Below are 21,870 nucleotides of genomic sequence, written 5' to 3' on the forward strand. Positions count from 1 at the left end.
GACTCAAAATGCAGAATGTGGGATATTTTTATTGAAATAATGAAATTTCATTTTCTCTTGAGAAGCTCCCTCAATGCAGAGCATTTCTGAGGCTGAATCCTCTTTGCTGCTCCTCTGCCTGTGCGTTGGTGACCCTCAGCAGCAGGGGTGCTCAGGATTGTGGTGCTGGGGAAACAAGGAGCAGCAGAGCTGGGGGCAGGGAAAAGGGAAGTCCTGACACAGTCACTGGGGCGTGATGTGCCATGGGTGACAGCAGTGCCTTTTTATTTTTGGAGTGCCACCTTCTTTTAAATTCTCCTAAAGCACCTGTGTGTAATTCATCTTGTTGCTGGTGTTTGGGATCTGCTTTTAAGTGCCCTTTTTGTGGTTTCTGTGTTAAAGCACCGCTGTGGCTGTGAGCAGTGGGAGCTCTCACCTCAAGCTTCCATGGTTCTGGGGGCTTGAACTCACAGTGCAAGAGCAAAAAGTTACTTTTTGAACACAAAACCATCCCGCCATTGGCACCCTGCTGCCTTTCCATATCCTGGACATCCTCCTGAGGCCGCAAGGTTGGTGGATTTCTGTTGGAGAAAGAAAGGCTGGGAAAAACTGAACTCATCCTATTGAGGGAGAAAATGAACCTGGGGTGAAATTCAGTGTGCAGGGCCAGGCTGGATGGGCTTGGAACAGCCTGCTCTGCTGGAGGTGTCCCTGCCCATGGAATGAGGTGGTCCCTAAGCCCCTTCCAACCCAAACCATTCCCTGACTCGGGAACACCTTTCCTGTGGGAGTCTGGAGGTGCCTTGAGTTCCTGACGGGCTCCTGTTCCTGCAGTGGGAGCTGAGACTGCCTGGGAAGCCGGGAGAAGCTGGCAGTGAAAGGCTGCCCTGCTGGGACTGGCAGGGCTGTCTTATCAAGGCTGTGCAGCTCCTGGTTGTGCCACAGCCCTGCTCTCACTGCTGCAAAAGAGGAAACAGGAGCACGGGCAGAGGGCTCAGACTTCCCACTGCTGAGCTGCGACAAGTTGGTGCAGGAAGACCAAGGAAAATCCCACTTGACGCGGCATTTTCTCACTTCCAGCGGCCAGAAGGGCTGATTTTGGGTTTTATTCTGCCCTCCTTTCATCTTCTGCTGTCTGAGATATTATCTTACCTTGTCTCGGAGTGCTGCTGGGGGCAGAGCTGTCAGATGGACTTGGCTGAGGGGAGTTCCCCGCCCGGCTGAGCTGTCCCCAGCCCTCCTGCGCCCCTGCACTGCTCCAAGGGCACCATGACAACGATGGCTGCAGGCCCCAGGAGCAGCACAGCTGCAAAGGTACGTCTGGATTTGGGCAGGGAAGGGGTTGGTGTTTGAATCCACTGGAATTCTTGGTGATGCTGGAAGCAGCAGCGATGAGACCCCGCCGGTTGTGGCCCTTCGTGACCAGAGGGACACTGAGGGGCTGGAGTGTGGCCAGGGAAGGGAATGGAGCTGGGAAGGGCTGGAGAATTGCTGAGGGGGGTGGGAAGGGAATGGAGAATTCCTGAGGGAGCTGACACCTGGAGGTGCCCAAGGAACACTCAGAGCTCTGGGGACAAGGTGGGGAGCAGGCACAGCCTGGACTCGTGCTCTCAGAGGTCTCTGCCAGCCTCAGGTCTGTGGCTCTGTGAAGTGTTTGGGTTCCTCATCTTGGGGGACATCTCTGATGTCCCCCTGTGCTTTTCATGGTGACAAAACCACTGACGGGGAGAAATGTCTTCTTGGTGAGGATCCTGGATAAAGCAGAATTGAAAACCAACAAGTAGCTGGAAATAAGCACATTTGTGAAATTATAAAGATACATTGTCAAGGTTGCACCTTACTGCAGTGACATTAGAGACACAGATCCTTTCTTTGCCAGCCCTGGTGCCCTCTTGCATGACATAATTTCTTTGTTACATGAAAACATTTTGAAACACTCTGTGTTCCTATTTTGAAAGACTGGATGCAGTGTATAAGGTTTGTTACACTTATTTCTGTTTCCATATTCCATCTAGATTAATTTTCTGTAGATCAGAAGCTCTGAGCTGTAAGGGTTGGAGAATGCTGAAATCTCAAAGTCAATGCCTTGCTGTCCTGCTGTCTGCAAGTCTAATAAGTGTACTGGAATTAAGATTTTCATAGTGGATTATGATCTCAGTGTTTACTGTAAATAAACTGCCTCCTGGAAATTTAACACAAAATGTTATGGGGGGGAAAAGCTTAGTAGGAGCTCAATGAGTCATTTTTTTACACTCCAAATTTCCATCAAGGCTTGTAAAGAGTCGGGGGCTACGTTTCACATTGAGTCATCAGTGACTGACGCAGGGCATTTCTCACTTCTAGATAATTTTCTATTTCTACATCTATTTCCAGTTCTCTTGAGTGGATTGTCAATAAATCAATGTAATGGTAGCAGACTGATTACCTGTTCTGCTGTGAGCATTTTAGACGTGGCCAGAGCCCACCCAGTCAACTTCAGCTGAGTAATAAAACACCAAAATTCTTTCTGCAACGTCATTTATGAACTCTTTATAAATCCCCTACCACCTTGGCAGTACTATTACAATACTTAAATTATATAAAGACACAAAGGGTTTGGTTTTTTTTTTTAATTTCTCTCTGCACTCCTGGAAGCACCAGCCCTGAGCAGCATTGCTGTGGCAGGAAATGCTCTGCAGTGATCCCTGTGCCCCAACTTTTGCACCTGCAGGGGAAAACCCCTGTGAGAGGAGTTCAGGGTGAGTTCAAACACCAGGGCTGGTGTTTGTTTGAGCTCAGCCAGGGCTGGGGTTTGGTTGTTGTTGTTGTTGTTGTTGCCAGGGGCAGCACAGGAAGCCTTGCAGCCCTTGCTGCAACCTCAAACCCCTGAGCTCCAGGGGCTCCTGCAGTGGCACAGCTCTGGCTGAAGGAGAGCAGAACAGTGTTTGGATGTGCTTGAAGTGGATCTGGAGTTTCTCTCTCCTAAAGTGCCCCGTTCACACCTCCCCACCCCAGTGCCAGAGGTTCTGTGCCCAGGTGGGAGCTCACCTGCAGGGCTGCCCCAGCCCTGGGTCTGCAAGGAGCTGGAGCTGCTGAGAGAGCCCAGAGGAGGCCCCAGGGTGGGCAGGGGATGGGGCAGCTCTGCTGGCACTGCTGGCATTGCTCACTGGGCAGGAGAAGCTCTGGGGTGAGCTCAGTGTGGCCTGGAGGAGCCAGGAGCAAAGATGGAGAGAGGATTTCCAAGGGATGGAGGGACAGCACACAGGGAATGGCTTCACACTGCCAGAGAGCAGGGTTAGATTGGATATCAGGAAAAAATCCTTCCCTGGGAGGGAGGGCAGGCCCTGGCACAGGTGCCCAGAGCAGCTGTGGCTGTTCTGATCCCTGGCAGTGCCCAAGGCCAGGCTGGGCAGGGCTGGGAGCACCTGGGGCAGTGGGAGGTGTCCCTGCCATGGCAGGAATTCCCTCTGGGCTTCATTCATGGGAACATTTATTTGTATTTGAAAGCAGTTCTGTGGCCACAAGCTGTGGGTTTGTAACTGGTACTTCTCCATCATTTCAAATGCTGGAGCACCTGGAAAACTCCAGGGTAACAAATGGATGGCTCCTGATCACAGCATGAAGTGTCTGTAGGGGTCAAACTGCTGCTCCTGATGTTTAAAAAATAAAAAAGAAAGAAGATAAAAACCACAAAGGCACTGAAATGGGCTGCCTTGTGCCAGCAGTTCTTTCTCCTCGGGACAGCAGCTGGTTTGCTCCCAGCCCAGAGGTGTAGATTTGGTTGATGAAGCTTTTCAATTCAGCATTTTCTATTCAAGATATTAAAGTCTTTTCTAGCTGCAGGATTGTGGCTTTAGGAGCCAGTGTCTAATTTGAAGCTACTGTGGAAAGAGGAAGGAAGAGGCTTTTACCAGAGAAAAGCCAGCGTGTACAAAGGCAAACCAGTAAAAATTTGCTAACCCCCAAGATATCCTGAGTCCAAAGAGGTAAAACCTGTGCACCAGCACGACCAGGACTCAGCTGTGGCCAAGCAAATAGCAACCATTAATAATTTTAATTAACATTATACCTTAACAATATTTAAGTCCAAGACACAAAACCCTTCAGCTGCAGATCATGTTTAACTTTTCTCATTGGTTTTCTGCCCCTGCAGGGTGAGGTGGTTTTGCAGGGAATTTATAACCACAAAGGGGATCTGTTCAGTTTTCTAAAGACAGACTAAAAGTGTATCAAAACTCACACCACTTTGAACTTAAAAAAAAAAAAACCAAAACAACTAAACAAACAACCCAAACATAACAAACCAGGAGTAAAAAATGCAGCAAGAATGCTTCCAAAGCCAGCCCTTTTCCCGGTGCAGCCCTGCTGCCCTGGGTTGTGTGCTCAGAGCAGGGCAGGACTCCCTGCAGGGGAGTCTGTGTGTCCTGCACATCACCAGCTGCAGCCAGGGGCTCCCTGGAGAGAATTCTGCCACGTAACGAGCTCCCCCCGCTGCCAGAGCTGCTTTCCTGGGGCTCCCAGCGAGCAGGAGGGGGCAGAGGCTGAGCTTTCCCTCTGCAGCCTCCAGCCAGAGCCTGCAGAGCTGCCTGAGCCGCTCACAGGGCTGGGGACACCCTCCTCCTCCTCCTCAGGTGATGGACTAGCAGGGAAACGCAGCAAAATGAAGGTCAGTGGAAGCTCTGGGTTCTTTTCGTTCTGCTGCAGCTGATTTGGTGACTTTCTGATTTTATTTGTAGTGGACAGAGGGTAAAATCTGCATCTGGCAGGGTCTCTTTGCAATGTGTGTGTTCAGCTGATTTGCACATTAATGGAGCACGTGGGCTTAATTTTTAAAATACAATCCAAATTAACTGTTTCCTAAGAGCATCAGCGTGGCAGAGGAGGGTGAGGGTTTGTTCTGTGTACGTTGAGTAATGACAAGTTTATTAGAAATGATCATGAGTGACTCAGACTGGTCACTTCCACATTCTCTTGGAAAAAACGAGGTTAAGAGTTGAGCAGTGTTATTACCTCAAAAGAGATGATGTTTTTGCATTGACCCCTAGAAAATGGGTAATGGAAATGTCTCAAGAATTGAGGTCACTGTGTGATGAGGAAAATGAAATTTCAGCTGTGAGCCTGGGAAAGCCTTTGCACTCGAGGCTGAGGACTGGCCACATCTGCGAGGAGACCTGGGGCTCACAAGAGCAAAGCAGTGCTCAATTTTTAGGAAATACTCTTTTCTCCTGGTGTGGAGGGATGAGTGATGGACCAAACCCATTTTGCAGCCGTTTGTGTCGGTTTTCCCCAGCCCAGGCTGGGCTTTGTGCTGGGCTGTGACAAGGAGTGGCTCAGCTGGGCAGGCAGGGCTGTGCTGTCACCATGTGTCCCTGCTAATGACAGCCAAGAGTCCAGCTGCTGCCCGGAGCTGGGACTCCCGGCAGGGACCAGCCCAGCTGGACACCCAGAAATGTGACAATGTGACAATGCCAGTGACAGCCACCCAGAACCATCCACTGCTCCGTTTGCTGATGCACCTCGTTCATCTGCTCGGGAACAGGAGCCCTGTGGGGCAGTGCAGAGGGTGGGGTGAGGATAAGATTTGGGGGTGAGGACAAGATTTGGGGGCTGAGCACAAAATTTTGGGGGGTGAGCACAAAATTTGGGGGGTGAGGACAAGATTTGGGGAGGTGAGGATAAGTTTTGGGGGGGTAAGGATAAGATTTTTAGGGATGAGGACAAGATTTGGGGGGATGAGCACAAGATTTTAGAGGGATGAGGACAAGATTTGGGGGGGTGAGGACAAAGTTTTGGGGGAGGAGCACAAAATTTGGGGGGTGAGGATAAGATTTTGGGGGGTGAGGATAAGATTTTAGGGGTGAGGACAAAATTTTGGGGGATGAGCACAAGATTTGGAGGGTGAGCACAAGATTTTGGGGGGTGAGCACAAAATTTGGGGGTGAGGACAAGATTTGGGGGGTGAGCACAAGATTTGGGGTGGTGAGGATAAGTTTTGGGGGGTGAGGATAAGATTTTGGGTGGTGAGGACAAGATTTTGGGGGTGAGGACAAAATTTTGGGGGATGAGCACAAGATTTGGGGGGTGAGGAGAGATTTGGGGGGTGAGGACAAGACTTTGGGGGAGGAGCACAAAATTTGGGTGGTGAGGACAAGATTTTGGAGGGGTGAGGACAAGAATTTGGGGGTGAGGACAGGATTTGGGGGAGTGAGGACAAGATTTGGGTGGTGAACACAAAATCTGGGGAGTGAGGACAAGATTTGGGTGGTGAACACAAAATCTGGGGAGTGAGGACAAGATTTTGGGGGGTGAGCACAAGATTTTGGGGGTGATCAGTGCAGCCAGAGAGCCCCAGGAAGCCGCGGCTGTGGGAGTTGTGCTGCTGCTGGTTCTGGGGGGATCAGAGCCCCCCAGCCTGACCTCGGCCTCTCCACTGCTGCCACACCAGGGACAGCACCCTGGCACCTCCAGCAGCAGCAATTCCTGAAAATTTCCAGTTTTTCAATGAAAAATGTTTTGCCTGATTCACAGGAGGGTGAGGACCCTGCTCTGAGGAGGACACTTGTACCCAGCAGAATTTCTCTCTCTGTAAAGCCACATTTAGAAATAAATACAGTCAGGTGTCATTAAGATACTAAAAGGTTTAAAAAAGTCAAAAAAACCCTAAAGTGATTGGGTGCATATGGGAAAAAGAAAGGTCTGAGGACCCAAAGGCCAGGAATGCTCCCACAGGGAGTGCAGGGAGCAGCAGGAAGTTTTTATTTTCCCTGGAACTCGGGCATGAGAGCACTCCTGTAAAAATGCTCTGAGTGGGGTGAAATCCTGGCTGCACTTGTCTCTTGTGGTGATTTTAACACACATAGGATTTGATTGACTTCATTTGTGGAGAGAAGAGAGTTTGGGGGAAATTAACAGAACTCCAGCTTGTAATTCCCACCTCTGCAGCAGTGCCTGTGTGAAGCTGCACGATGTTTAACCTTGATTTTTTAAAGTGTATTTTTTTTCTCTATATGATCAAATTTAGAATTCAAAACCTGCTGATCAGCACCTGCTTCCACCCCCACAAAATCAATTAAAGCCATAAAAGCAAGTCCTGATGTTCATTCCTCCTTGAGGCCCACACAAAACTTCTGTATGAGCTGAACATTTATTTTCCAAAATACAAACAAAAGAAATGCAGAAGGACCTTCTGCAGGTCACAGGAAATGCTGCACATGCAGGTGGAGAACGATGTGAGCTTTTAAGGTAAATTCTCCTCTTTTCCTGTGGATGTTGATGTGAACTCTCTACAATGAACTGACCAAAATTTAAGTGACTCAACGTGGTCTGGGGTTTAAAAGGGAATTCTCAGGGAAGGCTGTTCCCAGCTAGGGGATGATGGAGAATGTTTATTTCTGCAGCTTTGCTGGGAGGTGAAGAGATTAACTGGAAGCTGCTCTGTAAACATGTCAGAGGTGTCTCTGATGCATGAGCAGAACTGTTTAGCAAACACAGCCCTCTATCTCTTCCTCCTCAAATATTTTAGTCCCACTTTCCTGCAGTAAAAGAGCTCACTCACGTATTGATGTGCAACATGAGAAATATTTCTCTTGATCCACAAAAACTCCCAAGATTAAACTGACCACAAAAACTCCCAGGATTAAACTGTCTCCTTATTTACATGATCCCAATAGGGGTTTTTGGGAAGCAAATTGAAGATAATGAATGAAAAATATCTTTTTTATCTGAAATGCTGTGAAATAGTGCAGTACCCATTCACATGAAATAATACAGGGTAGCAAACTGAGATTTCCAAATACAAACTGAGTGGGATGGGGGCAGAGAGAAATTATTTTGTGAGGCTTGTGGGCAAGATGCTGAAATTATCACGTGCTGTACATCATTGTGTTCACTTGGCTTTTTCCAGCAATGTTTGTATACATTTAATAATGATATTTCTTTCTGCTGCATGAAGATCAGGCTTGGGATAGGAGAGGCATCAGGAGACTTTGGTAACAGTGGGATGTTTCATCCTTAGCATAAATATCTATTGTGCACACAGAGCACAGATGTCACTCTGAGGGTACAACATTTTACATTATAGAACTGGGCACTGATCAGCTTTACTGCCCTTAATTACAACCTCTCCATTAATAAACATGAGGTGGCAGCTCTCATCCCCACGGCTCCCAGGGGCTGCCAAGGCTTTGTGGCTGGAAAAGGATCTGCCAACAACAAAGGTGGGAGAAGTGCACTTTGGGGGGGAATTGCTCTCCCCACGTCTGAGCCTCGCTCCAGCAAAGGAGATGCTCTTGCAGCCAGATGAGAACTTTGGGAGTGAAGCTGTTCACAAACCCTGCATTGTTAAACCCCTCCAGTTCCCTGCTTTGCCCTGGGGGGGCTCCGGGGGTCCCAGTGCCTCGGCAGGGGCTGCAGGGGACACTTTTCCCCTCTTTTCGGGTCTGTGCTTTGTCAGCAGCTTGTTTAAACCCACCCAGAGAGAGCAGAGCCCCAGCACTGCCTCTCAAGGTGCTCTTGGTGGGGATTTTAGGATGGTCCTTGTCTTAGGAGAGGTTTCACAAGGCTGCTGATGGGGATGAGGCAGCAAGAAAAGAAGGAAAAGCACTTGGACCTCACCCGTGTTGCTTTAGTGCTTTTTACACGTTGGTTGTTTGAGGACACAACACACAAAGCACCAGAGAACCCTGCACAGCCAGAGCTCTGCTGGATAACGGGGGAAAAGCATCTCCCGGGGCCCCCAGCACAGCCCCTCCTCTCTGAGCATCCCGAGGCTCGGGATCCCGGGAATGCAGCGCTTGGTTAGAGTCAGGGCAGGGCAGGGATGCCTGGGAGCACAGGAGAGGAGGGGGTGCCACAGTGATGCCCCACACAGCTCCGGGGAGCTGGGGGGGCAGGCAGGGCTGGGCTCTGGCACACAGATAACCCACCCATGGCCAGAGAGGGAGCGCTGAGCTCCTGCAGCTCTGCTGTGCTGCTGGAACACTCTGCACCCTCCTGAGACACTCTGCACTCTCCTGAAATACTCTGTGCCCTCGTGAGACACTCTGCACCTCCCTGAAACACTCTGCACCTCCCTGAAACACTCTGCATCCTCCTGAAACACTCTGCATCCTCCTGAAACGCTCTGCACACTCCTGAAACACTCTGCACCTCCCTAAAACACTGCATTCTCCTGAAATACTCTGCACCTCCCTGAAATACTCTGTACCTTGCTGAAATACTCTGTACCCTCCTGAAACAATCTGCATTCTCCTGAAACACTCTGCACCTTCCTGAAACACTCTGCATCTTGCTGAAATACTGAAATACCAACAGGGGATGGCAAAGATGTGCTCTCCAACTCCACAGTATTGAGGGTTTGTCCTGAAACTTGGAGTTTAATTAAGCCCTGCCTTAGCTGGAAAACCTTTAGGGTTTATTTTTTGGTTTTTATTTTTTCTTTTTTAATCTCTTTTTTTTAAGAGCTCCACTGACCCTGCTTGTGTGAGGTCTGACAATCTCTCAGCTCAGTCATGTTCTGCAGACTGGAGTTTAGGGCTTGTCTCCATCACTTCTCTGGTCCAAGTCTTCATTTTTCCATCCCAGCTCTCTGGATGGGAGATGATCCATGAACAGATCTGTTTTCCAGCTAGGTCAGGTTCCCCAGAGTGCCCTATGATTTCACTGCTTCATTAATTAATCTCCTGCTTGGCTTGATTTGGGACGATTCTAGAGGATCCTGGGTTTGTGTTGCTCACAGGTGTGAGCCCACATGCCCCAGTGTGAGCTCCAGAAATGCAAAATCTGACCACCGTGCTCTGCCTCAGCCTGGCCTGGGGCTGGGGCTGCTGCCCTGGGATATTTGAACTTATTTATTGGTCAAAGCAAGGGAACGTGTGCTGAGCCTCGAGCAGAGACCCCTCTGATGGCAAGGTTTGTGTCTCTGCTTATAAAATTAGGCTGAGCAGCATCTTGAGTGTGCTGTTTCCACAGGAAAAGGGAAACGTCAATATTTAGTTGCCTTTTAAAGCCACAGTGTGAACCCAAGGCTCCTCTCAGCTGCGTGGTGCAGTAGGAAGGGCAGCCTTGCTGTGTGTGCCAGGCTCAGGTCCTGAGCCCAGCCTTCCTGCCCCTCACCATCTCCTGGTGTGCCTGGACAAGGCTCTTCACGTTGGAAAAGGGGCAGAGTTCTCCTCTGCCCACCCTCCTCGGGGCTGAAGAAGAGGATTTGTCCTTCAGAAGTGCAGCAGCCAGCCCAAGGAGCCAGCAGTGTTGATGAACAACAGGAAAAGTTGGCTGTTCTTTTTTTGTCAGGGGGGATTCCTGGGGGCCTGACTCCAACATTTGGCTTTGTCCCAATCCAAAGAGGACTCCTGTGTTCGAGGCAAAAGCCAGGCTGGACCATGAGGCCAAGGGGGCTGCTGTCCAGCCCTGGCAGCTGCCCTGGTGCCACAAAAAGCCATTGTTCATGAAATGCCTGCAGCCAACAGCGGGCCCTGGTCGCCAGCTGAGCTGACAAATTTGAGTTCTTGAGCTGCAGCTTCAGGCCAGCTGCTGCCTCGCAGCAAATGCTCTGCACAAAAATACAAGGCATCACGTTTCCTATTTGGGTGCTATCTCTCTGGACATTACTTGCACTTTCTGATAAGAAATTCATGCTGAGGCACAGCCAGTGTCCCACGGACTGGGGAGCAGGCAGTCCATTTTAAAGCTGGAAGCAAAATCTATCTTGTACTAGAAAAAAAAACCTAAAAAATTACATCCAAAACTTTACCTATCCTTTGTAAAAATGCCTCGGGTGACTAAAGCTACCTGCTGGCTCTGGCTGCTCCATCCCTGGAAGTGTCCAAGGCCAGGCTGGACAGGGCTTGGAGCAACCTGGGGCAGTGGAAGGTGTCCCTGCCCATGGCAGGGGTGGGATGGGAGGAGATTTAAGGTCCTTCCCCACCCAAAGCATTCCATGATTCTGTGATCTTGTAATGTGTAAGTATGAGATGAAGAATTCACAGAATTACAATGGGAAAGCACCTGGTTTTCATATGGGATCACAGAATAGATCCCAGTTTTTCATATAGGGATCACGGAATAGATCCCTGTTTTTCATAGGGGATCACAGAATAGATCCCTATTTTTCATATTTCAGAATCATCAGGGTTGAAAAAGACCTCTGGAGATCACCAAGTCCAACCCCCAGCCAAGGCAGGGTCACCTGGAGCAGGTGCAGGAATGCATCCAGGTGGGTTTGGGGTGTCTCCCCAGAGGGAGATCCACACTCTCCTTGGGCAGCTGTTCCAGGGCTCTCATGGAAAGAGGTTCTTCCTCATTTTGAGGTGGAACTTCTCGTGTTTTAGCTTACAAGTCCAATATATGTAAGTCTAATATAATAAATCTAAATAATGAAGATTAGCAGTGCTCTTCAAAAGCCTCAAGCAGGAAAAGGTGATGATGAAATATATCACAGTAATCTTATTATTATCTATTTCTTTATTGCACTGACCACAGCAGACACAAAGCATGAGAATAAATCACATGGACTCAATTTCCTTCATGGTGGAACAAGTCCCTTCTTTATTCACATAACTCCTTTTTTACAGTTTTACAGACCTTGTGGGTCAGTAGCTTTCTTGCCAATCACTTTATGGGTCAGTAACAAGTTGTTATCCTGCATTGATTGGTCACTCAGACCCTGGTGTGTAGTGCAGGGAAAGTTGTTTGTGAGAGATAGTTTTCATTTTTCTATCTCAGGGTGTAAAACCAGTTTACACAGGTGCAGGTTGTTTTCACCCAGGAGTAATTGTTATGTTAACAACTGCTCACACCAGGATTGCTTCACATGGGAATTGCAAAGGGCCAGCTTGCCTGAGAAGAAATGACAGGCCAGACAGAGCAGGCTGATTTTATGGAGCCTTTCTTGATGATTTTCCTGCCTTACTGCAACCACAAAGCGCCACATTTAACTCTGGCACCAGCACTCCAGAGAGGCTGCTCAGTATGAAACGGGGTGGGGGAACCAAACCGAGATCCGGGTGGGAAGGGATCCCAGCAGGGTGAGATCCGGGTGGGAAGGGGATCCCAGCAGGGTGGGAAGGGGATCCCAGCAGAGTGAGATCCAGGCGCAAAGCAGATCCTAGAAGGGTGAGATCCAGGTGGAAAGCAGATCCCAGAAGGGTGGGAAGGGGATCTCAGCATGGTAGGAACCAGGTGGGAAGGGGATCCCAGCAGGATGAGATCCAGGTGGAAAGCAGATCCCAGGAGGGTGGGAAGGGGATCCCAGCGGAGTTAGATCCAGGTGGAAAGCAGATGCCAGAAGGGTGAGATCCAGGTGGGAAGCAGATTCCAACAGTGTAGGAACCAGGTGGAAGGGATCCCAGCAATGTGAGATCCAGGTGGGAAGAGGATCACAGCAGGGTGAGATCCAGGTGGGAACATGACCCCCGCAGGGTGGGAACCAGGTGAGAAGGGGATCCCAGCAGGGTGAGATCCAGATGGGAAGCAGATCCCAGCCGGGTGGAAAGCGGATCCCAGCCGGCTGGGAACACCAAGCTGGAAGCGAGGAGCCAGGCGTGGGTGCGACACTGTGACACTGTGACACTGTGACAAGGTGGGTGTTCTCCCTGTCCCCAGCACAGCCTGGCCAGGGCTCTCTACGACAACAAGGCGGAGTGCTCGGACGAGCTGGCGTTCCGCAGAGGCGACATCGTGACGGTGCTGGAGCAGCACGTGGCGGGCAGCGAGGGCTGGTGGCGGTGCTCCCTGCACGGCCACCACGGGCTGGCCCCCGCCAACCGCCTGCAGCTCCTGCCCCCCTCTGCAGCCCACGGCCCCGCCGAGCCGCCAGCCACGCTCAGCATCTACCAGGTGCCCTCCGTGGCCAAGGCCTCGGCAGCATCGGCCACCTACGAGCGGATGGAGGGCTGGGTGCAGCCCCACGCCGTGTACCAGGTGCCGGCCCTGGCGGCGCAGCTGCTCAGCGAGAGGACCAAGCGCTCCACGCAGCAGGTGAGCTCTGCAAAACCAGGTGGTGTTGTTAAAAGGATGGCTGGGAGGGGGGGAAGTGAGGAAGAGTGAGGATTTCGGTGGAGTTTGCAGCAGAAGAATGATGGTGTTTAGGAAACTCGCATCAATTTATGGATTAATGTGGGAAATGCTGCTCTGGGCGACAGATGAGAGGCTCTACTCTCTGTAGAGTAGAGACTCTCCATTCTGTGCTCCCTCACCTTTCTGACAGTTTAAAACAGCTGTAAAACAGGGCAGGAAGTAAAGAATATACCATTTGTTTGGGAGAATCTATAAATGATTCACAAAGTTAAAATAACAAGACACAGAACTTTCTCCAGCAGCCATCCAGAGCCCTCTGGGCACGTGTGGAGTCTCTGCATCCATCTGCACAGGAACACGATTCATCATTTTTAAAAAGTCGCCCTTTGGTGTGTGATTGCTGGGTTTGGTCTGGTTGTTACTGTCTCCAGCAGCTCAGCAAGCTCAGCGTGCTGCTGCCTCTCTCTTGTGCTGTCACTGGGCTTGCACCAAGCAGCAGCCCCTGCCAGATGCAGAAAAACACAAAGTTCTGTTGTGTGCCCTCCACCAGTTTCTCTCCCAGCCCATTTTTGCTGAGACACTGACCAAGGTGTACAGGAGGGGAGCTGCCACCAGTTCCCCCAGTCACAGAGGGGAACAAACTGGTTTTCCAGGGTTTCATTGCAGCTCCCTGGCCTGGCTCTTCTTTCTCCCAGCTCCTCAAAAGTACATGGAACATGCAATTTGATTACATCTCACTGGTTTTAACATCAAAACTTTGTGCTTTCTTCAGGAAAAAATGAGTGGGGAACGTTTCACAATGAAAGGGAAATGGAGCAGGTGGGGACAGAGTTCAAGTGCGAGGTTTTGTTCAGTTCTGTGAGCTCTGCAGCCCTGGGTGGCTCTTTATTCTGTGTATGGAAATCACATTTGAAATTCTAATTGAAAAAGAAAAGGAAGAAAATTCAGCTATATAGTGTTTTAAGCTGATTTAATGGTCGTTTGATTTATGGGGCTCATTCAGCCACCTTGCCTCCTGCTGTGTGGAAGGCCAGCCATGGAAACCATGCTGCTTCCTGCTGGGTGGCAGGTGGGTGCTGGAAAACAGCAAACTCAGGGCATCCCTGCTGACCAAAACCTCATTTTCAGCTCTGCAGCTGCACTGCACAGCCATAACTCAAACTGAGTACAGCTACAAGAGACTGTTCTGCACTTGCTGTCACTGACTTCTCCACATTCCTGACCCTAAAGGAGCCATTTGCAAACTGAACCAGAGATTGGCATCAATTTTCCATGTTGTGCCAGCAAATCAGGTGGAAAATGTCATCTTTTCATGATGTGGATGAATGGCCTGGCAGAGCAGCTCCTTGGCTCTCCCTGCCTCATTTCATTAATTTATCCACCTAAGCTGTGCCTAGCCTAAGAATGAAAAAGAGTGAAGGAGGAAAAAGAAATTATTATCCTGATTATCCTCTGATAATTATCCTCTGCAATGTCCCAGCCTCTGATGATTATCCAGAAGCTGGGAGTGGGGCTGCCTGTGGCACAGTGTCCCAGCTGTCCCCACAGCAGCTGCACCCTGGTGGTCACAAGCTGTCCCCAAGGCAGGGGAGCTCAGGGAGCACAGAACAATCCTGGCCATCCCTCAGAGATCCCGTGGCACAGCTGGCAAAGCTCCTGCCATACTCAGCTGTCCTCTGAGCAGCTGGGAAAAGCCACTGTGAGTCTTTGAGGGAGCTGGTTGAGAGCAGGGAAACAAGAATAAATCCCTCAGAGCCTGGGTGTTTTCACCCCACAGAGAAACCTCCTTGCTTCTGCCTCACACCCAGGGCACCTCCTGGTTCTGCTGCCCTGACAGGACTTCCAAAAGTACCAACATGTGATATCCAGTGAGTTTCCTTTCTGCTGGATTCTCAGATTTGCCCATCTGGAAGCAGACCTGGCCTAAGGATGGCTTTTATCTTTCACCTTTCCCCTCGGGGAAGTTGTGCCTCTTTTGCAAGGAAGATGCTCATATTCAGGCACAGGCTGGCCAGGATTCCCCATCCCTGGAGCAGTTCCAGGCCACACTGGAGGGGGTTTGGAGCAGCCTGGGATGGTGGAAGGTGTCCCTGCCCTCTGCAGGGGGTGGAAGAGATGGTCCTGTAGATCCCTCCCAACCCAGAGCATTTTGTGATTCTCTATCACAGCACCAAGGGGATTTGTGTTCATTCTTCATTCCGTTTCCAGGTGAGAGCTGAGCCAGGCACAGTGAAGCTGCACTCTTCTTCCTCCACCATATTTCTCCTACATTTATCTGCTGTAGGACTTGCATGATGGGAATCACTCCCTCCAGTTTAAAACCAGTTTTAAGTTTAAAATTTCCTGTAGTATCTCACCCCAGCAGTATTTCTGGAGGTCAGTGGCTTGCAAGGGCCCATTTATAAATTAGCTGAGGGCAGGCAGGCTGGATGAACAAAATTCCATCTTTTGGTGGTTGGTTTTAAAAAAGAAAAGTCCTAACCCAGCATTCATATTTTGTGACATAATTTGTCCCACAGATCTGGTTATGGCTGCTCAAATTACGATTTAATCAAAGAGGAGAATCTGACTGCAAAGATACAATTCCCATACTGGACTTCCCTGTTTGTGGAGCTGGACAGGACATCAAGGTTTAATCCTTCCAAATGAGTCATTAGTTCATAACTACAGAATAATGCTCAGCCTGCCTTTTGTGCTGCTCTGACATTAAATTGGCTTGACCCAATGACTGTGGGCTTGGGGAAGTCAAAATTTCCCCACTTCCTTTTTTAAGTGGTTCTGCTTTTGGGCAGTTTAAAGGTTTAAGTGATAACTGCAGCTGGATTTTCTCCAAATCTTTTCTGCCCTGTGGTTTGTAAGGCAGATTGTCTTTGTGCCAGTTCAGATCTTATCTAAAATGTACCAGAAATGCTGGTAAAGGAGAATTATTTGAGAATAAGCATGCTGTTGCTCCTAAGGTCAGTTCCCGTCTCTCACCTTCAGTGAAGAGCTGAAGGTTTTTATTGCTTAAGAGTGATTACTCCAACAGTGCCTTTTTCAGCTAAATGACTTTTCAAAGCTTCCTGCTGATGCACTTTTATTATTATTTTTTTTTTTTTCTCCCCTCCAAGCACCTGTTTACCCTCCCCAGAGCCTGCAGGGCCTCAGCCCCAAACATCAGGGCTGAGGTGTACGACGTCCCCTCCTCGCAGCACCGCTCCCTGCTCCCACAGGTGAGTCCTGCCCCTCCCTCCCTGGAGCACCTCAGAGCAGATCTGCAGCCAATTCCACTGTCACCCTGCTTGCTTTTTGCAAAATTGGGAAGAAATCATTTATTTTTAGCTCAAAACCTCAGTTCTCCTGAGTTTCTTAGACATTTAGAGCAGTCTTAAATCTGGTGTGTTTCTAATAAACAATTCCATTTTTTCTATCAGTAACTCTGATAAAAAAACACTGACAGATATCAGTGACACTGATACAGAAAATACAAAAAGGCATCTCTGGTGTCACCCTCTCTACCTTTGAATCCATGGGGAAATGCCTTAGTGACAGAAAAAACAGAAGTGTTTATTAGAAATGCACCAGATTTAAAACACATTGCTCTGAATTCCTAAGAAAGTCTAGAGAACTGAGATTTGGAGCTAAAAATAGATATTATTTTCTTCCCAATTTTACAAAAAGCAATCGGGTGACAGTAGAATTGACCTGTCACCCTCTCTGCCTCGGAATCCGTGAGGAAATGTGGGGGTGTCATTTGGTGGGGGGTATTTAGAGAAGAGTCACAAGCGCATGCCCAGCCAGAAATGAAATGTCACCTCCCCACCCTCCTCCTGGGAATAACACACCCTGGCTTTGCTCACATCACCGGGACGTGTCCTGTTACACAGTCCTGTCCCCGGTGCTGTCCCACTCCCCTGGGCTCAGTGAATGCCACATTTCCTTCACCTCTGAGGAGGGGACAGCCCCCAGCCTGTCCTGTCAGCTCCCACAGCAAGGTGTGAGTGGCACTGGAGCACATCCAGGGGCCTCCTCCAGGGCAGGCTGGAGCCCAGTCCATCATGATCCACAGGTTTCCTGGGTGAGCCCTGCTCACACCCAGACCTACTCATGCGTGGCCCAAAGCCTTTGACCCAGTGGGCTCTAAAAAGGATCAAAATAAACCAATTTTCTTCCCTTTGAGCAGAGTGGTGCCACTCCCCCCAGCGCACGGAAGGGCTCCATGATGGGCAGATCCACTGAGAGCTTCCAGGCAGAGCAGAAGCAGCTTTACAACATCCCCTCCAAGCCAGAAAAAGCCGGAGCTGGCAGCCAGGACTCAGCAGCAGGCAATGTGAGTAAGGCTTGGTGGGCACAGAAGAATCTGTCACTCCTGGCATGCCTGGCGTGGAGCAGGGACAGGTTTCCCATCTCCTCCCCACTGTTTCTTACACAACAAATGGTCCTGAATGTCCCTTTTCCAGCTTGGACTCCAGCTGTACACACAAATATCTGTATCAAACAAAATTTAAAGTCATTGAAGATGTCTGGGCAGAGTCAGTGGTGTCTGTTGGTGAGTTATTGCTTGAAAGGGTGTGCATGTGAAAAATCAAGTGTCTACAGATTTCACTGGCTGGGGACTCTGCTGTAGGATCTAATCACCTGTGCTCCAAATATTTTACCTTTGATACATGCAGCTTGTGCATGTTAGAAAATGAAAAATACAGGCAGCCCTTCCGTGGTGCTGTTGCATTGACATCAGTAAGTTGCACACATTTGTGTGCTCTGCAAATTCAGTTCTGCTTCTCATTCTTGTCCAAAAAGATGGTTTATGAACTCTCTGTGCTCTGTTGCAGTTATATGATGTCCCTCCCAAGAGAGAGCTCGATGACTCAGAAAATAAATCTCAGAAGAAGTGCTGGGGCCATTACAACACCTTGCCAAACCCTCGGAAGTCCGAATGGATTTACGACATCCCAGTATCCCCCGAAAATTCCGGGTTCAAAGCCAACCCTCCTGGGCAGCCTGTGGAGAAGCAGGTGCTGTATGACATTCCCCCAGCCAGGTACAAGGCTGCAGCCACGGCCGCCGAAGCCAGGGCTGGGACTCCACAGCTGTACGACGTTCCACCGGCCCAGCGGAAATTAACGCTTCCAGCAATCCCCCTTTACGACGTTCCGCCCTCGCGGGACGCGCTCCTCCTGCCACAGAACAGCAGCTCTGAGCTGCCCCCGAGGCTCCTGGCTGCCAAGGCTGAGAGTCAGAGCTCTGAGGAGAACGTTTATGATATTCCCAAAGGTTTGCCCAGTGCTGGACACTCCAAGAAAGAGATGGAAGACAACAGTGATGGCTCTGGGGACCAAGCACGCGGTGCTTCTCCACAGCTCTCCATGGATGCCAAGTCAGAAAATGACACTTTGTGTGTCTCTAGCACTCTCTCCTCATCCTCCAGCTCTTCTGCTGAGTTGTTTTCTACGCTGTCACCATCACCAGAGCCTGTCCAAGAAATCAAGCTGGAGCTGGAAGCAGCCATCGAGACCCTGACTCGGCTGCAGCACAGCGTGTCCAGCTCCATCGCCAGCTTAATGATCTTTGTGAGCAGCAAGTGGAGACTGCAGGAGCACCTGGAGAAAAGCCTGGAGGAGATCCACAGAGCAGTGGACCACATAAAGGTGTCACTGGGAGAGTTCCTGGCCTTTGCTCAAGCCCTGAAGGGAAACGCCTCCAACCTCACGGACAACAACCTGCAGGCCAGAATTAAAAAGCAGCTGGAAATCCTCATGAACTCCTACAAAATATTGACAGAAACGAGGGAAGCTCTCAACAGCTGCAGCTGGTCCCTGGAGGCTTTGGTGCTCAGGAAGCCCCAGAACAACCCTGATGACCTGGATCGCTTTGTTATGGTGGCCAGGACAATTCCAGACGACATCAAGAGGTTTGTGTCCATCATCATCGCCAACGGGAAGCTGCTCTTCAGGAAGAACGAGAAGGAGCAAGAAAAGAAGCAACCAGAAGTGAGCCTGGAATGCAAAATGGCAAAGCAAATCCCAGTGCCAAGAAGAGTAGAAATTGAGTCACTCCAGAGAAATGCTCCTCAGAAATGCAGCCAAAGCCAGGTCCCTGTGGAGAAACCAGAGGAAAATTGCAGCGAGGATTGTGATTATGTCCAGTTACAGGTCAGTGACACCGGGCTTTATTCTCTGAACTCCTCACCCTTTGCAGGTGTTGGCCTGTTAATATCAGCACTATTTCACCTCTGCAGTGCCACATTCAGTTTGCTCTATGTCCCACTTCCCAGGCTTTACGCAGATCCAGGATTTTGTGACAGTGCTGGATGGCGCGTGTACAGTGAGCAGTCATTTTAATCAACACAGAAAATCAAACATTTTTGTCATTCTTGCCAGCTTAAATTCATTTGGGAAGTAGGTTTCATTGGAAGTTAGCAATGCCTTACTTCTCTTTTCTCTCACAGTTCTCTTCCTGCCACTACATTGTGTTTTGCACGTCAAGAGATGTTCCTTCCTAACTTGGTGTGTCATGGAAATCCTGTTTGCATAGAAATTAAACACATTTATTTGTTGGAATCATTCTGGATGATTGTAAGCATCTCCTTAGAATCACTAAAGTATCTACTAAGAATATCTCCCTTAATTTTCCAAAGAAATGCTGATTGTCCTTAATATTTAGGGAATGTTACATTGAAACATTTTGTTGATGTTGGTTTCAGTCTCAGATTTTGCAGGACCAAGTACTACATTTTTAGGAGGAAAAAACCTACAGCTCCTTCTAATAAATCTCCCATTTCTATTTGCAACATGAAGGCTGCAGAACAAGTAGTTGTTTCCCCATGAAATAAGAGAAAACCACATTTTTATTCAAATACTTTATGTAGTTGTTTCAACTTTGCTTTCATTTCAATTTGTAACAGGCTCAGAAAGTCATTTCAGGTAAAGAAGTAGCAAAGAAGAGTACAGAGTCAAACCCAAAGGTATTTCTGACTTTGAAAATATTATTTATGAGGGCTTTTAGTCCCTGATTTCTGTGCTTGCTAAAACTCATGGTAATTTGCATTCAGACACACATCTCTATACACAGAGACCTGTTGCTTCTCAGAGATCATTTTCCCAGAATTACTGCTGAAAACCTGTGAAGAACACTTACTTACCTCAATCAAACCACTCCAGTTTGAAGTCATACCATTTATTTTATTGCCTTTCAGCATCATTTGAGATAAGGCTGTGAGAATCAGTATTTCAAAGTATCTTGTCATGTACTAGCACAAAATTGCCTCTTGTTTTGTGCATTTTAATCATTCATAACCCTGATTAAGTCCATTAAAGATCAATGTTTTGTATTAGTTGAAAGCTTCAAGGCCAGGCTGTGTAAAGGACTGACGTTCAGCTGCAGCACTTTGTGTGCTATCCAATATTAAAAATGTATTTTGGGGGGGGAAAGCAATCAGGAGAATTCCCAACACTTTATGAAAAGAGAAATTACTGTAAAGGCTGCGGGGTGTGGCGACTTGGACACCAGAAAAATTCAGGGCAGAGCAACCACAGAAACAACCAGCGTGTGACACCAGGCTGAACCTATTTGTATTTCAACCCTTTCTCCAGGTTTTGCCGTGTGCAAAAAAGACTGAAAACACCAGCAGGAAAACCCCCCTCCCCGAGCACTGCAGGCTGTGCTTCGCTGCCCTGCACAAGGCCATCGGCGTGTTCACCGCCAGCCTCAGCAGCCAGCAGCCCCCCGAAATCTTCATCTCCCACAGCAAGCTCATCATCATGGTGGGCCAGCGGCTGGTGGATTCCCTGTGCCAGGAGAGCCAGGAGAGGGAGGCCCGCAGCGGCATCCTGCAGGGCAGCAGCCGCTTCTGCAGCCTGCTCAAGAAGCTGGCGCTGGCCACCAAGGGCGCAGCCCTGGCGTTCCCCAACGCCCAGGCCAGCCGCGAGCTGCGGGAGCACGCCGAGGAGCTGGCCAAGTACGCGCAGCAGCTCCGAGCCATGCTGGACTGAGCACTGCTGCTCCGGGGCACCGCTCGCACACACGGCTCCCTGAGGGACTCACTGCCGCGGGTGAGGGGCCCCACGCTCGGGATCCCACCAGGAGTTCACTGGGAGCAGGTGAAGATCTCCTCACTAGAATTCCCTCCAGGAACTCACTGCTGGCAGGTGAAGAGCCCCACACGCAGAACTCCCACCAGGAATTCACTGGTAGCAGGTGAAGAGCCCCACGCTCGGAACTCTCTCCAGGAATTCCCTGGGTGTCAGTGCAGAGGAAGATTCCCCCACTCAGAATTCCTTCCAGGAATTTCCTGGTAGCAGGTGAAGATTCCCTCACGCAGAACTCCCACCAGGAATTCCCTGGGTGCCAGTGCAAGTGAAGATTCCCCCACTCAGAATTCCCACCAGGAGTTCCCTGGTAGCAGGTGAAGAGCCCCATGCTCAGAATTCCCACCAGGAATTCAATGGTAGCAGGTGAAGATCTCCTCACTCAGAATTCCCTCCAGGAACTCACTGCCGGCAGGTGAAGAGCCCCACACACAGAATTCCCACCAGGAATTCCCTGGGTGTACTGTTGGCAGGTGAAGATCCCACCCACAATTCCCATCAGGAATTCACTGGTGCTAGTTCAGGTGAAGATCCCCCCACAAAAAATTCCCACCAGGAATTCCCTGGTAGCAGGTGAAGAGCCCCACACTCAGAACTCCCACCAGGAATTCCCTGGTAGCAGGTGAAGAGCCCCACACTCAGAACTCCCACCAGGAATTCACTGGTAGCAGGTGAAGATCCTCCCATTCAGAATTCTCTCCAGGAATTCCCTAGGTGCCAGTGCAAGTGAAGATTCCCCCACTTAGAATTCCCTCCAGGGACTCACTGCCGGCAGGTGAAGAGCCCCACGCTCGGGATTCCACCAGGAGTTCACTGGGAGCAGGTGAAGATC

General features: G+C 49.6%; 1 protein-coding gene across 4 annotated transcripts; it reads left to right on the forward strand.

Moving 5' to 3' along the window:
- The first annotated feature begins 665 nt into the window (after positions 1–665).
- Positions 666–21,617, forward strand: CASS4 (Cas scaffold protein family member 4). Of its 4 annotated transcripts, none has more exons than XM_039719425.1 (7): positions 666–1,293; positions 12,559–12,933; positions 16,083–16,184; positions 17,135–17,281; positions 17,784–19,103; positions 19,856–19,915; positions 20,544–21,617. In XM_039719425.1, the coding sequence occupies exons 1-7, from the start codon at positions 1,249–1,251 to the stop codon at positions 20,940–20,942; spliced, it is 2,448 nt and encodes an 815-aa protein (XP_039575359.1). In that variant the 5' UTR covers positions 666–1,248; the 3' UTR covers positions 20,943–21,617. The 4 variants fall into 4 exon arrangements, with proteins under 4 accessions (XP_039575359.1, XP_039575356.1, XP_039575357.1 ...); XM_039719422.1 differs by lacking the exon at positions 666–1,293 and adding an exon at positions 4,274–4,624; XM_039719423.1 differs by lacking the exons at positions 666–1,293; positions 19,856–19,915 and adding an exon at positions 4,274–4,624.
- Positions 21,618–21,870: the final 253 nt, after the last annotated feature.

This window comes from Passer montanus, unplaced genomic scaffold, assembly GCF_014805655.1.
Source record: "Passer montanus isolate IOZ18808 unplaced genomic scaffold, ASM1480565v1 scaffold41, whole genome shotgun sequence".
NCBI lineage: Eukaryota > Metazoa > Chordata > Aves > Passeriformes > Passeridae > Passer > Passer montanus.

Coding starts and splice junctions, on each gene's coding strand:
- CASS4 (XM_039719422.1), top strand. CDS start 4,286: ATGCTTCCAAAGCCAGCCCTTTTCCCGGTGCAGCCCTGCTGCCCTGGG. Junction 17,282..17,783: donor AGGACTCAGCAGCAGGCAAT/GTGAGTAAGGCT, acceptor GCTCTGTTGCAG/TTATATGATGTCCCTCCCAA. Junction 19,104..19,855: donor GTGATTATGTCCAGTTACAG/GTCAGTGACACC, acceptor AATTTGTAACAG/GCTCAGAAAGTCATTTCAGG.